This window comes from Brachyhypopomus gauderio, unplaced genomic scaffold, assembly GCF_052324685.1.
Source record: "Brachyhypopomus gauderio isolate BG-103 unplaced genomic scaffold, BGAUD_0.2 sc525, whole genome shotgun sequence".
In the NCBI taxonomy this organism is placed as follows: domain Eukaryota; kingdom Metazoa; phylum Chordata; class Actinopteri; order Gymnotiformes; family Hypopomidae; genus Brachyhypopomus; species Brachyhypopomus gauderio.
The window spans coordinates 6,694-23,200 of record NW_027507346.1 but is presented as its reverse complement, the minus strand read 5'-3'; the positions used below and the strand labels follow the sequence as shown (position 1 = coordinate 23,200).

The following is a 16,507-nucleotide window of genomic DNA, read 5'->3' as shown; positions in this document are numbered from 1 at the left end:
CACTTTCCCCTCTTACTCTTAGTAATAAACAATATAATAAAACAATTTGTCCAAAAGTGAAAGCCTGTTGTAAAGGGTTGAAGCTAAAAATCTGTAGCTAAACAACTACACATGACCTTGGCTATTTGCTTTCTGTGAATCCTGCTATTTTTTTCTTGTGTGTATTTCAAATTATTTATGCATCAAAAAGCTCAGTGAATATGTGCATATGTACATACGTCACACAAAATGTTTTCACCATAAAATTAATCAACTAAAATGTTGGTATAGCAGTCACACTTTATTGCTGTACAATACAAACAGATCAGACCCATTTGGGCCCTTTTACAGAGGCATTCGAATGCTACTTACAGAATGACGGAGATGTGTGTTAAGGCAAGGCAGTAGATCACGTATCATTCTGTTCCATCCTGAGAGCAAGCACACACACACTGCACTCCATAGCTGCTCTTTATGTGTACATTACATTCAGTGCACTTTACATTCACACACATTTAGCCTAGTTTACTCTCAGGGCTTATGGGCATTTATTGCAGAAGGCAATGATAAAATCACTTCCGTTTTCATTCACGCTGTGCTTATGGTTTCCAAAGGACCAGTGTTCCATACAAAAACTGCTGGAAAATTATGAAAGATGGCAGTTATGGACCTCGACTGCAAATAAACATGACCTTGTGAATATTTCATATACTCATGACACACTCTTTTTTTCATAATTTACTCACACTTTTTTTTAAATACAGTAGCCTGTAGGTCATGTATATTTAGCACTCACTGTCGCCATCTACATACCAAGATGGGCCGTAACTTATGAATTATCAGACATATGGTCCCACTGTGATCTGGCACTGAATACTGCAGCCAATTAGAGAGAGAGACAGAGAGAGAGAGAGAGAGAGCCTTCAATGTTCCTCTAGACAAGGTTGAAATGGAGATTATAAGAACACAGAGTGCCTCCGTGTCCTTGTGTACAGGACTGTGTGCCAAACGACACCGCTGGGTGAAAACCTTTCTGTCCCCTTTATTTCACAAGGCTGTTCCAGTATTTCTAGGACCCATCCAACAAAGCATCTCACAACTCGTTATTCAGCGTCACTAAATCTAGTGATGATGGAACCGACAAGTTGGCTAAGAATTTGTTTCTCAAAAGGAAGTGCACTAACTTTTAAGGCAGCAAAAAAATAGATACCACAAGCAGTTACTTAACAACTCTTCTCTCATGCTCAAAGACCCCGATTTCAGCACACTTAACGGTCTCAGTTTTCTCAATAAAGCTCAATATTCAGCTCTGGGAGATAGAACAATCACAGCAGAGATTAGGCTGAAAAAGCAAAGCCTTATGAGTGCCCTAGGTGCGGCGGCGCCTCATTCGTCTCTGTCTGGCAGGTGCAGGATGAATGGGACGAGGACGCCCTTGGTCTCGTGCGGCGGCGCGAGGGGCCCCTCCTGCGCGAGCCGCTCCTCCTCCACGAGAAACCGCAGCGTTTGGCGCCTGTTCACGCAGAACACACAAGCGCCTCTGACGGCGCACCTGAACGGGGCGGGATGCGCTTGCGGGAAGGAGTCGCACCGCTGCCACGTTTTCACCACCGTGTCGTATTTAAGCACGCCGACCCCCTGCTCGCTAACGTCGAACCTGTAAATGAAGTTTCTGAACGCCACCATGTCCGCAGACCTCCCCCTGCTGCTGTTGTAGGGACATTCGTCCCACTCGTCCCGTTTCGGGTCGTATTTGAGCAGGCGGTAAAACAAAGAGCCGCCGGAGACGTACATCTCGCCGTTACAGGGCGTCGATTCGTGCGCCACCGCAAACGCGCCTTTGGGTAAAGGCGCAACGGGAGTCCACCTGTCCGCCCGAGGGTCGTATCTCTCCACCGTGAGGAGACACTCACCTCCCACTGCGTACAGGTAACCGTCCATGGAGACCAGTTTCAGTTGGGACCTGGGCTGGTTCAGAGGTCTGATCTCGCTCCACGCATCCGTGGCTGGATTATAGCAGGACACTTTGTCTGAGAGGATGTTTTTATCACCCTGCCCTCTGATGCCACCTGCTACGAATAGGTAGTTGTACATGGTGCAGATCCCACATCCTTTTGTGTTCATCTCCTCGGGGATTCTTGTCAGGGTTTTCCACTTCTTAGACTTCTCGCTGTAGAAATATATCAGATAATTCTGGTCGAGCGACCCTATGGATGAAGGGCTCTGTGGGCGACTGCTGTCTCTACTTGGTGGTCTGCTGCCGACTCCATCAAACACCTCGTTGATCTCGGCCACCATGAGAGATTCGTGTCCCTCCGTGCGTAATTTGAGAATCAGTTCCCTCTCTGTTCTCGTTAAGCGCCCGTACACGCTTGAATCCCGCAACACTTGCAAAAAATGGTCACTCATAAATTTGTACACCTTTTCCTGTAAGTCATTTAGCTTGTCCTTTTTTGCTGAGACCAGATGTTCATAACAGTTTTCAGTCGTGATCTGATCAGACATCGTGCTGACCGCTGCAAACTGATGCGCCCCGAAACTGCAAAATCTCAGTCTCGCCAGTGGCCTCTTTTACATTTTCGGACTGACCTCCATCGGGTGCTGTAAATTCTGACAACGTAGTTATGGACTCAAAACTCTTTGTCCTCTTTTGTCTTCAGTATTTGTCCTCTCAAAGATCTTCTGACCGATGACGGGTGCGCCGCTTCCACTATTTTATGTCACAAGTTTCCTCCGACACAGCACGTCTTTCATAACGCGACACACGTCCGATCTATCAGCGGTCCCGATGCCGCTCGATACAGCTGCGCGTATGCTCGCCTTTGGCTGCCGGCGTGGTCTCCGTTGTCTGAATGTCCACGTCCTCTGTCCTCAGTTGGCCTTATTCCAATACAATGACAATAGTGGTAGGCGCAGCAGTCGCCTGTGACTGCACCGCGCCAAAAGACTCGGATTTGAACAGAATCAGGTCGGAAGATACTACAAGAGCTCCAACTTTAGATGCTTTAAAATCCAAGATAAAAACCTACCTATTTGGACTGGCTTTTGGGTAGCGTACCGTAAATGTAGCCTATTTTATTTATCTTTTACTTATTCTTATTTTTTTATTCATTTTCTCTCAGTTTCCAGTTTTATAGCTTTTTTATTATTATCTTCTTTAATTCTTTTATATTTTTATCATTTTATCTTAATATTGTAATCATTTTAATTTCTATTTGATTTCATTATTTAATTAATAGCTATTTTCATTCCTTTAAAATCCTGTTTTTAATTTTGATATATTGTATTCTGTGGGCAAGGACCTTCCCAAGGTGATAGACCTCAGGTCGTAAAAAGCTTGAATTATAGCTTTTTTATTATTATCTTCTTTAATTCTTTTATATTTTAATAATTTTATCTTAATATTGTAATCATTTTAATTTCTATTTGATTTCATTATTTAATTAATAGCTATTTTCATTCCTTTAAAATCCTGTTTTTAATTTTGATATATTGTATTCTGTGGGCAAGGACCTTCCCAAGGTGATAGACCTCAGGTCATAAAAAGCTTGAATTGCCAGTGTGTATGAAAGGTGCTATATAAATAAAGTTGCCTTGCCTCTGTTTATGCACCTATCTATAACTGAGATGGAAATGGCGACGTGAAAGTGGATTCAATAGTCATTCAGTTGTGGAAACAAAAAATGTAAGTATCTCAGACTCATCCACAGGGAGAAGTATCTTCATCCGAAGTACGAAAAGCACATCTTCCCCATTATCCTCATATTATTCACATTCAAATAATTATGAATTAGGAGAACCCAGTCTGAACCTAACTCTAACCTAACTAGGGAATCTAACTCTCATCTGTGCAAATCAGTTTAAAACAAATCTTTCTGGTGCCAGAATTGTTTAAAAGAACATTCTCTCACAAAAATACCTCTGGCCATGTTCAGGAAAGTTTGACCGGAGTAGTATGTCATCCATGAATCCTTCATATACTGGAAAATGTCATTTTTGTCGAATACAGCATACAACAAACTGACCTGAGGCCCAATCAATACATGAGTAGCATATAGTAAGCTATTTCAAACACAGCCCAAGGCTCAGTTCAAAATAGCTTACCACATACTGTATACTGCATACTGTACTCAGTATATGCTGTATACTGGTCTCCATGGTTGTATGTACCATTGTATCCACATTGGAAAGATTTTATACAACTTTTGCATGATAGGACACCACAAAGATCTGGTCTCGTCACGAATTGGAATACTTGATAGCAGTAGTAATCACTAGTAGTAATCTTATAGGAATCTTTCGCATACTGGAGCCCAGTTAGTAGGCTATGGGTAGTATGCAGTACGCTATTTCGAACACAGTGTGCAGATTCTCTTCTTCTATGGCAGTTTATCCCATATTGACATATAATATGAACAACTGCATTGCACAAAATCTTCTCTGTGGAGTCATGTCTGGACCCTACATCTATATCACAGCATGAGCTGGCCTGTTCCCTGTGGGAAGAATCATGGCGTCCATCAGCCATGTGTTCCTCAGCACTATCATGTTCTCAGTTTTGCTGTGGAGGCTTGTGGTGATGATCAATCCAGGCTCCTCTCTCCCCAGATTCCAGCTCCCCCTGGTGAATCTCCAGCAAATCTGGGGTCTTCTCTGGTCGAACTCCTTCTAGTTCCATTAAAATATTTTTCAGCTATAAAATTCCACATCTGAATAGCAGTATGTCAGCTATATAAATACAAATACAGTTCTTAAGTAGTTAAGAATATTCATCTGCTTATGAGTAGATTAAATGTTATCAAACTGGATGTACAAAGGTGTCTATAATAGACAAACCTGTTTAATATCTGATCATATCTGAAAAAAGCAGTATGATACATGCCCGAATATATGTTTCCCTTTAAAAACTTAAAAATGTTACTATTTGCTAATTAGTTTTTTAATTGTATAGACCTCTCGACCAATCCGATTCTTCAAGGCAGTCAGGGGCCATGCCTATAGCGCCCTCTGCTGGCATGCTTTATACTTGCAAATATATTAAATCTTCCCTCAAAATTTTTCTTTTGATTCATTATGTAGCAAACTCGGCTACATATTTTCATATAATCAGTATTGTTTCATGTATTCTAGACTATGTTAGTACGTTCATTACTCATCCGCCTATATTAAACATTACACTGAACACAAGACATCAGTGGTTGTAGTATTGGGACCTATAAACCAGACAAGGAGAATACACTTCATGGAGACGGATCAAGAACTGTACCATGGCAGAAAAAAACTTTCATTTTAATTATGCATATTACTTTCTAGAACTTACAACCTATAAAGGTAAAAGGTATAAATCAAGCAAAGAACCACTTCAACTAAGCTCTCTAAACAGGGTGGTGCACAGTAGATGTTTTTAACAGCATGTAATTCAACCAGAATGTACAAAGCGGTTGTGTTAAGTTGATCAGAATTTAATATTTTTTAATTTTTGGTTTGACATATTTCCAAATCGAGTTAGATGGCGCTACACGCGCAGCCGCGTCTGCGGGCCGCCGTGTCTCGGGGAGAAGAAGCGGAGCTCCGGCAGGAGCCAAACGGAAGTAAGTACGTGGCCGCTCCGCCTGACATTCTCACGATGGCGACGGAGGTTCAGAGCGGCGACCTCAGCGGTGGAAATTCAAGCCGTCTCGAAGTGTCCATCGACGGCTTAACCTTGAGCCCCGATTCGGAGGGAGAACACGACCAGGCGGAGACGTCCGGCCCCGCGTCGGACGAGCGGAGCCCCGCGGAGCGGAGCGCCGACGACGGGGACGGCGGGGAACGGGGCGAGAACGCCAAGAGGTCGATGGAGGGGATATGGGGGTTCCCTTTAGCGGAGCTGTACGGCTTGGCGCTCAAGTTCTTTAAAGGTATTCGTGGTTTAGTTCGTGAACTCGGGGGCTGGTTTGTGTTTCAGCGGGTAAAGGCGGGTGTGTGTGTGAGGACGGGGGTGGGCTCGCGTCTGTCGCGGGGCGTCCGCAGCCGTGTCGGCTAGATGGAGGTGACGAGCCCTCGGTGGGTATTGGAGCGCTGAGGTAACTAGATATACCGCGTAGTTGTGCTGGGAGGTTTTATAAGCGTTTATATCAAACTTTCTTTTTCCTGCTGTGGGGTTTTAAGGTAATGTAATGCGTTTAAAGGCCGCGGTAATGGCTACGTTAGACTTCAGCGTAGAGCAGGGTGGTGGTGGAGGTGGTGGTGGAGGAAGAGAAGGAGGTGGTGGTGGAGGTATGTCATGTGTCATTATCATGTGCCCGTGTCTGTAGGAGTCGGTGGGTGTGTAGACAGGTGTCTCAAACGTGACAGGGCTACTTTACAGCCTTCAGGTCCTTTGCACAATGTTGTCGTGGCAGTTGGGACAATCGTGGTGTGTCTGTACATCAGATCTCGACCCCTCGGCAGCTGTGAGAAGAACATATTTTCATCAAGCACATGCGGTCCTGAATATGGCAGTATACTGTAATTCCAATGCATTTAGCAGTGTTTACAGTAGCTAATGTTGATCCTTTACCTGTCTAGTGGTAGATGTAAGATGTTCATGACACCATTAGCTACTTGTTCACTTGCAACTTGATATTCTTGGGCGCGTTGATGTTTCCACGACTTGATGTACATGCTGACCTCTCACAGTGACTTTGAAGGTGTTCAACAAAAAATCAGTGGAGTTCTTGGAGCCTCTCAGAACATGATTATTTTATAGCAATCGTACTATTGCTAGGGACTAAATTGCATAAATCACGCAGACTTGTTAATTTCACTTTAATGAAATGTGCTTGTTTGTATGGTCACAGAAAAAGATGGCAAGGCCTTCCACCCGACCTATGAGGAGAAGTTGCGTCTGGTGGCCCTTTATAAGCAGGTAATTCTGGGGCCATACAACCCAGACGCCTCTCCGGAAGTGGGCTTCTTTGACGTGCTGGGAAACGACCGCAGGTAGGCTCATTAGCATGGACCGGCCTCTTAATGCCATGGATCCGCCTCTTAATGATATGGGCCCGCCTCTCATCAGCAAATCGCTTGACTTTCAGCCTGTCGCCCTGTGATTTGTCTTCTAGTAATGGCTTTGTGTATCTTTAGTTATATGGCTTATGCGCTGTGAACAGCTTGAGTAGTGTTTTGTGCCCATCCCTAGACATTGTTTTACTACTCATTCAGTCTGCATCCTGAGAGAAATGTTTTTAATTATTAACTGTGGCTAATGTCCATATTTGTTGCTTGTATCTATTGAGTGCTGTTGGGAGAAAAAAAGACACAGCAACAAATTCCACATTCAAGCCGGTCTCCCGGCCACAGCGCTGACCCATAGTGTAGATCCATCTGAACCGCGCAGCACTTAACCACAGACCCGCTTCCGCATAACCGTTAACCGTCCTCATTCCAGGAAAGAATGGGCGTCTCTGGGGACCATGGAGAAGGACGAGGCCATGGTGGAGTTCGTCAAGATGTTGAATAAATGCTGCAGCCTGTTCGCCCCGTTCATCGCTTCACACAAGATCGAGAAGGAGGAGCAGGAGAAGAGAAGGTGAGGCCCGTCCGTCTCTCACGGTTACGCCCAGGCAGGACGTACGCCAGCCTCGCTGGGCGCCAGGTCCAGTCCCAAGGCCAGGGTCCAGTCCCAAGGCCAGGGTCTCGGACCTTTGCCCACGCCTAACTGCTGGGTTGTGTAGTAGCTAGGGTTGTGCCAGAGAGCTCTGCTGTCGTCCTGGACAGAAAAATGTCCTCAAAGTTCAGATTTCTGTTCATCCTGGACTAGTTAGTCCTTTCCCCCACATTCAGATGTTTAAGTTGCTAATAACCAATATGAGCCATGAAAAAACTGAAAAAACTCTTTGAAAGCCTCAGTAGTCGTAGAGAATACAGGTTTTTCCTGTTCTCCTTTGTTCTGGATCATTTGTATGAAGCCCTTTAGGCAGCAGGCGTATATGTCGTACCTGTAGAGCACATAACTCCACTCGTATGGGATTGATACGTTGTACAATGACTGTGGTGGTGCTTCTCTACTGTGTAAATAATGGATCACATATTGTAATTCTTTTTCAAAGTCTCTTGGCCAGCTGATGGAGGATACTTTACCTGTGAAAAATAATGACTCAGCAGCACATTTGAAAATCTTGCCAGTTTCGTTGGACCGCGTGGTTTAAAGATTCTCCTCAGTAACTGGAAGCTTGAGTCTTGAGTTGTTCAGTTTAAGTCTCACTCAGCAGGGCCTTCTGAAACATTTTAAACAGTGCACAGTGGTTTTGTCAAGCTCCTAAAGCTGTGTGTGTGTGTGTGTGTGTGTGTGTGTGTGTGTGTGTGGCAGGAGAGAGGAGGAAGAGCGGCGGCGGCGTGAAGAGGAGGAGTACGAGAGGCGGCGTCAGGAGGAGGAGAGGATAAGGAGGGAGGAGCAGGAGAGGATGAGGAGGGAGGAGGAGGAGCGACGGCATGCAGAGGAGGAGAGACTCCGTGTGGAGCAGCAGAAGTGAGTGACAGGAGCACAGCTGGGGAGGCCCTGTGGGGTGGGGGGGGGGGGGGTTATGTGGGGCATGTAGGGATCTGGGGGGGCATGTAGGGATCTGGGGGGGCATGTAGGGACCTGGGGGGACATGTAGGGGTCTGAGGGGCACAGTGATCTGCACACAGCAGGCTTGTTCCTGACCTGATTGAGTCAGCGGGGTTGGACCTCATGACTCGCATGTTATTGATTGGCCATCAGAGTGGAAATGTGGCAGATCCTGTGATGTGATTGGCTGCTGTTAAGAGTGATGATGGTGGGATTAAAGGCCAGATACTGGCAATCAGTACTGGAACAACGCAGTCACGTATGACAAAGAGCTGCTCTTGAAGTTCTGCGTGGTTTGTGAGCCTATATTGATCATTCATAAGAGAACCAAACAACCACTATATTCCCTCACAGTAGATGGCATCCTTAGTATTGATTTTATATTCATGCGTGACTGCGTGACCCGCCCCTTCGTCCCCGGCCCCGCCCCCTGGCCCCGCCCACGCAGGCAGCAGATCATGGCGGCTCTGAACGCGCAGACGGCGGTCCAGTTCCAGCAGTACGCGGCCCAGCAGTACCCGGGCAGCCCCGAGCAGCAGCTGGTGCTCATCAGGCAGCTGCAGGAGCAACACTACCAGCAGTACATGCAGCAGCTGTACCAGGTGCAGCTCGCCCAGCAGCAGGTACGTCTCCCTCGGCCTCCAGGAGAACGTGCGTCCTTATGTTAGTAGTTCCGCTGTAGCTAGTTCGTAATCTGGAGCCCTAAACGGCCGCGCGCCGTGTCGTTGGCGTCAGGCGGCCCTGCAGAGGCGGCAGGAGGACGCCGTGGTTCTGGCCACGCTGGAGGCCGGCGAGATGTCGGCGCCCCCCGGTGGCGAGGAGGCCCCCGCTCTGAACGGCCAGGCGGAGTCGAGCACCGACAGTGTGGAGAGAGAAGGTGAACTGGAGGCTGCAGAGGAGGTCACGGAGAACGGCCCCAACGGTCAGACTTAGACTTCCTTGACTTTCCCACATTAATATTCAGAAATGACTTCGTCATTTCTACCGAGTGCCATAGAACCACCACACATTCTATAGGTTCTATTGTTATTATTTAAGTAGTATCTATTATCGTACGGCTGCTTTAAACATGTAGGTTTAAAGTCTTCCGTATAACTCTCTCCCCTCCGTATCCCATTGCTAGACTCTTCTCCGGTGATAGCTGCTCCATCCATGTGGACCCGTCCTCAGATAAAGGACTTTAAGGAGAAGATCCGGCAGGACGTGGACTCCGTCATCACGGTGGGCCGAGGCGAGGTGGTCACTGTCCGCGTCCCCACCCACGAGGAAGGCTCCTACCTCTTCTGGGAGTTCGCCACCGACTACTACGACATCGGATTCGGCGTGTTCTTCGAGTGGACGGACACGACCAACGCGTCGGTGAGCGTGCACGTCAGCGAGTCGAGCGACGAAGACGAGGACGAAGAAGGTAAGGCCGACGACCGTCCTGTGACTTCACGGCGCCTCTTTGCCACGTCACAGGCGGGGCGTTTCCCCTCGATGCTAATGACTTCAGTGAGCGGCGTTGGGTTAACGGGCCCTTTCTTGCCTCACAGCGGAGCCTCAGAGCGAGGAGGAGAAAGCCAAAAAGGAGGCGAGCAAGCCGCACGTGGACGAGATAGTGCCGGTGTACCGGCGGGACTGCCACGAGGAGGTCTACGCCGGTAGCCACCAGTACCCCGGCAGAGGCATCTACCTGCTCAAGTTCGACAACTCCTACTCGCTATGGAGGTCCAAGAGTGTGTATTACAGAGTCTACTACACCAGATAAACCCGGAGCCAAGACTGGAGCAGGAGAGTGTGTGGTGTGGGTGGGAGGGGGGTGTGTGTGTGTGTGTGTGTGTATGCGTGTGTGCGTGCGGGTGTGGGGGGTGAGTTTAGGAGGATGGGGGGGCCCTCATGTGTCCTTGCTACCTCTGTTTTGCACTCAGAAAGGCGTGCTGTAGGACTCTCTGCTTGTTGATAGTGTTGTCTTCTGTAACCGGTGTGACTTGATCCTCAGCCTTCATCTTCAAATGTCACCCAAAGAGGCGCTCGGGCCGCTCGCAAAAAGCCGCGTGTCCTAACTTAGAAATGAGAGGGGTTTTGTTGTCGTGTTCGGACGCGGAAGGGAAGCATGTGACCCAGCAGGGAGGGAAGAGCCTGACCCATGCTGCTTTTCCACCACCACCCGGAGCCACGGGCTTCACGTCTGTTCTGGTCCGGTCCTGCGGCACCACTAAATTAACCTAGTTAATTTAAACCTAAATCTAAATTAACCTAGTTAGATACGGCGTAGTTTTGTTCCCTGGAGCATACTTGCATATTTCTGGCACGCAAAGGCCAATATCTGTCTTTAGTCTCTTTACTGTTCAGATCTGGGTATTGGTGGGTATTCTTTACTATTCATGTGTTGCATAACAGGAATGTTTTGAAAACGTTTATGAAATATTCCTTCATGCGCTGATGGCGACATTTGCGCTTTAGCCATCAATCGCATATTGAAGACTTGTAAAACCAACAGATGTTTCCATATGTTAACTCCAGAACAAAATAATGACAACCTTTGGGAAGGCAGCTCGTTTCTCAGCCTGACTGTGAGGAGCAGGAACTGTGGCTTCACCTGCTTCCCAGGTGATTGTTACTGGTGTCCTACACTGCCTCCATGCCAACATGTCCACAGATGTTTTTAATGCAAACGTTTCCACCATATCTTCAACAACACGTCTCTGGACTCTTGCTCGTAGCTCTCTGACCCGGGTAAGCGTAAGGCCTCCGTTGTGGTTCTGGCTTGCGGTGGGACCGGACGTAGACGGGCCCCCTGCCTTCCCTGAGCGTGCCTCTCGGTTCCAGGTGGTTGTGGAAATGGTGGTCCTAACATGCCGTGCTCCCTGGGTTCCTTGTGTAGGTCACCACTGAGAATACAGGGCAACGCTGTAGATCTCCACAACGGCTTCAGTCGTGTAGCATGTGCCAGCCAGTGGCGCCTGCGAAAATACCCAAATAAGACGTTTTTGCTGAGGAAAGGGTGGGTGATGTATCTGGACTAAACCGGTGGAGGTCTGGGAAAGACAAATGTGTTTTGCAACATTTGCTAATGTGGTCGGATTGTGTGTAAAGCATTTAATAAATATTTATAAATCTCCCTGGTAGAGTAGGGTTCTTGGTGTGTCTGTCATTACATGTTACTTATCCTCCGGCCAATCACTTTTCAGCTTTCGGAAGAGCTTTTTGTTTCTTGACTGAGCTAGTCACTGTTACTTAAGGTGTTTGTTTTAAGTTCTTTCTGTCATATATCTGAGATTGGCAGTACTGACTTTTATATTGACTTTCAAACTTTTTTTTTTTTTTTTCTTTTTTTGCCTTTTATGGTCTGACACTGTTTTCGTTTTATGTCTGTAGTTCTAAGAAGCCACATTCAAACACAGAATATAAATGAACAGAATCTTCTCATTTCCTAATTGTATAATTTCCACGAAACGGTTAATTATCTTTATAAAAAATTGCATTTTTTTCCGTCCTTCACAATGTTTTATATTACTGTGGCTGCCTAACTAATTATACTAATTACCAAAAGCAACCCTTGAATCTCGGAGCGATATTTCTATTGTTTACAAGGTTGCGTGCGGCTTTGAAGACCATTACAGTGAGCACTGCTATGAATTTATGGATTGTGCCGTTTTTCCGCATTGCAAGAATGCTTCATCCTCATCAGAACGTTTAAGTAAACTTCCATTCATAACAACCCTGTTCACTAAACCTACACTCACCACCACAGCTGCGTGAGTGTTTCTAGGTGATGGTTGATTGAAATGTCTGGCCCCTGTGTGTGTCTGTGTGAATCGAAGCACGTTTGGAGTGCTTTCAGCAGTCCTACACAAACAGATTCACATGCAAGTGTGTTCAGCATTCGTGTAAATCTGTTCGCACGTGTCTGTGCACGTGTGACTTGTTTTGATGCGTGGCCGAGCACCTGCGACGTGGTCCCAAAGTGCACGCAGCATGGCGGCCCACTCACCAACAGAACCCGCTGCCAAAACGTGGCCCAAAGACGACATTGGTGAAATCTGTACAGACCTGTTTTTCAAGCTAATACTCCTCATCTTGTTCTCTTATTTCCCTGATTGTTAAAAAATGCTAAATCAGACCAGTATAAAGTAAAACATAACACTGGGCTTGATGCTGGATTAAGGACGTTCAATAAAAGGTAGAAATGGTGTAAATGCTATAATATTGTACATGTTCCCCATTTACTAAGTAAACAATCATGTACATTTCCTGCCATAAGGACATGAAGAAACTCAGCGTTTTGTATTGATCTGACCCTGTATGATCTATGAGTTTGAGAATGAGTGTCTGAGCATATATTTAATCTTGATTAAAATTATGTTCATCTGTACTGCGGTTGTCTGCGTAGTCTCTGTGGTGTGCGTGGTGAGTGAATATATCTTCAAGTTGCGTCCCACCTACACATGAAGTTTCACATTTATAAACACTTAATCGAACTCAAACTCAGCCAGTCATGTGAAAGATTAAGGTTGGACAGACTGATCATTGTAGAGCAGGCCGAGGTCATGTTTTCCTTGTGCAAATAGGAAGTATCAGCACAGTGCTAGTATGAAAATGAGTAACTTTGTGGCCCTCCCACCACAAGTGCTGCTTCAGCAGATTCAGAGACGACACACTGGTTAACATCCTGCAGCTTTAGGATGAATGCCAGGAAAGTGCAGTTTTTATTCTCTGGTTAATTATTAAATAAGTACAGTTTACTTATTTTCTGAAGGCCACAAGGGGGAGCGTGCATCTTATTTTGTTACATGGCGTTAAAACTGCGTTGTGCAAGCAGTAGAATTTATTTTGTAATACTTTAGAATTTAATATTCTTATACCATTCTAAAGTTTTCTCACGTTTTCTTACATTTACTGATATCACTATCTACAATATTGTCGACATTGTTTTTTTTATTGTTTTAGCTATTTTGCTAACTGACGTTAAGCTACTAATGATTAATTTATTAACGTTTATACTCGAGATGTATTACAAAAAAACATGTTACAGATATCAGGACGAAATACTGTAGTCTAAACCTCTTCTAAGTAAATCATTGCGATCCCAGAATCCAGTCCGGGTTTTACCCACAGTCGTATGGAGCAGGTAACTTTCTGGCGGCGCCAGAGAGAGTCCAGTTCCAGTTTCTACAGGTGGTTCCTCGTTGCTTTTCCGTGTTTTCCGCATACTTCTCCTCACTTTTCCTACTCGGCGTACCCGTTTCACACCGTGTACTGTGTAGTACCAAGTTCTGCAACGACTCGGAGTGTGAAGGTTAACTTCTGGTGCATCTTTTAAAAATATGGCGGGACCCTTTCTGACTGACTGGACTTCTTAATAGCAAAATTTGCCCTTTTATGTCACCGTTTAGACATTTAACAGGCTTACTGGTATTCGGTTGAGTGGAGTGTTTTTTGGGGAAAATGCCTTTTCACGAACGAACCGTGGAGCCTCGGCGGGTGTGCAGGTTGAAGGGGGACGATGAAGAAAATAGGTTCATGATAGTGGACGGACGCAAAGTTCGCAAATCTGTTCTGTTTTCATCTTTGGAAGAGGTCTGTTGTCATACGCTCACCGGCATTCTCCGTCAGCTTTCTGATTTATCACGACATGCAAGCGACATATTCTTTGGACTTGAGATGCAGGCTGGAGTGATATCTGAAAGAACCTACAGGATTCAAGGGCGCCTGGAGAACTTACAGATCACCGTTGGCAGGTTCGACCACAGGAAAATCAAAATACGTAAGTGCGTTTTATTTGCGTTCTGGATCGGGATATTGGTTTGTCTTTATGTATGTCGTTTGTTAGTTACTTACCTTAGAATAAACATTTTAAAACACCGCAACGTAGTTCGCTACCATCTTACTGTTTTTGTGTCTTATTTGGCGTTGTAAATAAAACAGCCGCGAGTTTGGAAGCCGAACGTCACGCATGTTCTGGGGCGCGTGACGCTTTGGTGCGTTCTGAGGTTATGCAAATGATGTCATTAGGGCTAAAGTCCTGTCAGACGTGACGGATCTCTCGCGACGCGCCGGCCATCTGTGAGCCGCGTGCAGCGCCCCTCGCGCCGCTCGCGACGACTTGGTAGAGGCGCGGCTGCCCGAACCCTCTGAGTTCTGATGTTGTCTTCACAGAGCTGTCATGTTTTTATTAATTTATTTAAAGACAGGATAAGGAAACTTCACGACTTAACGAAATGTTTTTAAAAAGTAGTCTGTTAGTGTTTTATCTAGTCAGAGATATTCCGGAGACTCATAAACAAGCTTGAACTTGTGTTCCTAATAATAAAAAATGCTTTTTGTGTAATAATTTATTATACTATCGTGTAATAATTTCTTATACGGTTTAAATAATGGTATTTATACTTTGCTGAGTTGATTTTCTAAATGTTTCCATTACATTATTTTGTGTAGTGTTGTGTAAAACAGGGACCACGCCACACGCCCTACATGTGCTAGGAAACCAGTCTTTCTGGCTTTGGGTTTCTTCAGGCTACTTGTGTTGATGTGAGATTAGTGGTTCAGGTGGTGGCAAGTTGATGTAGACAAAGTACATTGGAGTTTGTGCAGAGCCTATGAAAAAGTGACTTAATCATGCTTGCAATCTGCTTACTGAACACAACCCATTCTTTTGGGAGTCCTGGATGTGATGGCATTAGGATGTGAAGTTAGGCTACACTTTGTATCCAGCCTGCACCCTTCTGTCCTTGTGCTGGCCATGAAGATGGGTGCAAACCCTGAACTTCTCAAAACCCGAACGGGGGGAGCCTACAGCAGACGGGCGGGTGGTGTTCTGTCCCTGGGAATATTTCGGTCGTCTGGAGACTGAGGGATTGTGGGACAGCGAAGGAACATGTGTTGAATGCAGTTTGTATTACCTGTGTATATGTGCTCAGGGCACATTACTGACAAACTCGCATTACCTATTCACACTTTACGTGTTCAAGGTGTCTCCATCTTCATGGTTTTTTTGTTGGGAAATGTGACACAGATCCAAGTGTGTGTGTTGGGAAATATTAGGTCATAGCTTAATATTGTTGTTTCTGGAAGACAAATACCTGACACAATATAAACGGGAAAAGTAACATCATATAACAGTTGTGTCCTCTTTTGCAGTCTTTTACTGGCATAATGGTACTTTCTGCTGTGAGCTCTGGTGCTCTGTAGAACTTAACCGCTCAAGGAATTATGGGATGGCGAGCTCTGCATTATATCCAGTGCATACTGCTCATGGGCATGTCACTTGGTACTGGAGTGCACTGCCTAGTGAGATTTAATGTAGGTCGTGTTAAAAAGAGTTTAATTAGTTCTAATTCCGTCATAGTCAGGACATAAGAAAATGTTGTTGAGGAGACAGTGAAGTGACAGAAGACCTGTGTACACACGCACACACAGACACACACCCCCGAGTACATGTATTCCTCTATTTATCCTACGTGTTTGGGGTGTAGTTGTGTTTGATGTGTGTGTGTGCATGTGACTAGGACTGTAGTCAGAGGTGATTGGACAGTGATGTGTTGGTGGGTTGTGCCTGTGGGTGTTTGTGTGCACGTGTATGCAGCCATACATTTGTTTGTGTGTGTGTGTTTGTGCGCATGAGTGTGTGTGTGGAATGCGAATGTGTTTAGGCCCACAGCTTTTTTTTCCCCCTGATTGATTTTGGTCATGCGTTCATCATTTCGTCTTATTTAGCTGTACCTCTCAAACTTCGGTAGTGTAATAATGATTGTGTGTGTGTGTGTGTGTGTGTGTGTGTGTGTGTCATGGTTGCATTGGCAGAACTCATGTTTTTTGTCTCAGTATTTGAATGCGTCACACATCACAGACATGGTTCTTAACTTACACACTGAGATTATAGGCCTGCATATTTTTCTGTCGTTCAGAACCAAATTCGGATCGCGCTTTTTTGGTTTTGTTTTGTTTTGCTGCCCTGGAAGGCTTTTGTGTTCT

The 16,507-nt window shown here is 45.6% G+C and overlaps 2 protein-coding genes across 3 annotated transcripts; one reads left to right on the top strand and one right to left on the bottom strand.

The window, feature by feature from the left end:
* Positions 1-272: 272 nt before the first annotated feature.
* On the bottom strand, positions 273-3,102 carry LOC143506825 (kelch repeat and BTB domain-containing protein 11-like). The gene has a single exon (XM_076996432.1). It carries the CDS (start codon positions 2,482-2,484, stop codon positions 1,366-1,368), a length of 1,119 nt encoding a protein of 372 aa, XP_076852547.1. The 5' UTR covers positions 2,485-3,102; the 3' UTR covers positions 273-1,365.
* A 2,441-nt stretch (positions 3,103-5,543) lies between these two features.
* acbd3 (acyl-Coenzyme A binding domain containing 3) lies at positions 5,544-12,908 on the top strand. Of its 2 annotated transcripts, none has more exons than XM_076996435.1 (8): positions 5,544-5,879; positions 6,801-6,942; positions 7,391-7,531; positions 8,312-8,470; positions 9,000-9,174; positions 9,287-9,428; positions 9,675-9,959; positions 10,087-12,908. In XM_076996435.1, the coding sequence occupies exons 1-8, from the start codon at positions 5,606-5,608 to the stop codon at positions 10,299-10,301; spliced, it is 1,533 nt and encodes a 510-aa protein (XP_076852550.1). In that variant the 5' UTR covers positions 5,544-5,605; the 3' UTR covers positions 10,302-12,908. The 2 variants fall into 2 exon arrangements, with proteins under 2 accessions (XP_076852550.1, XP_076852548.1); XM_076996433.1 differs by having other exon boundaries at positions 5,545-5,879; positions 9,287-9,473.
* Positions 12,909-16,507: the final 3,599 nt, after the last annotated feature.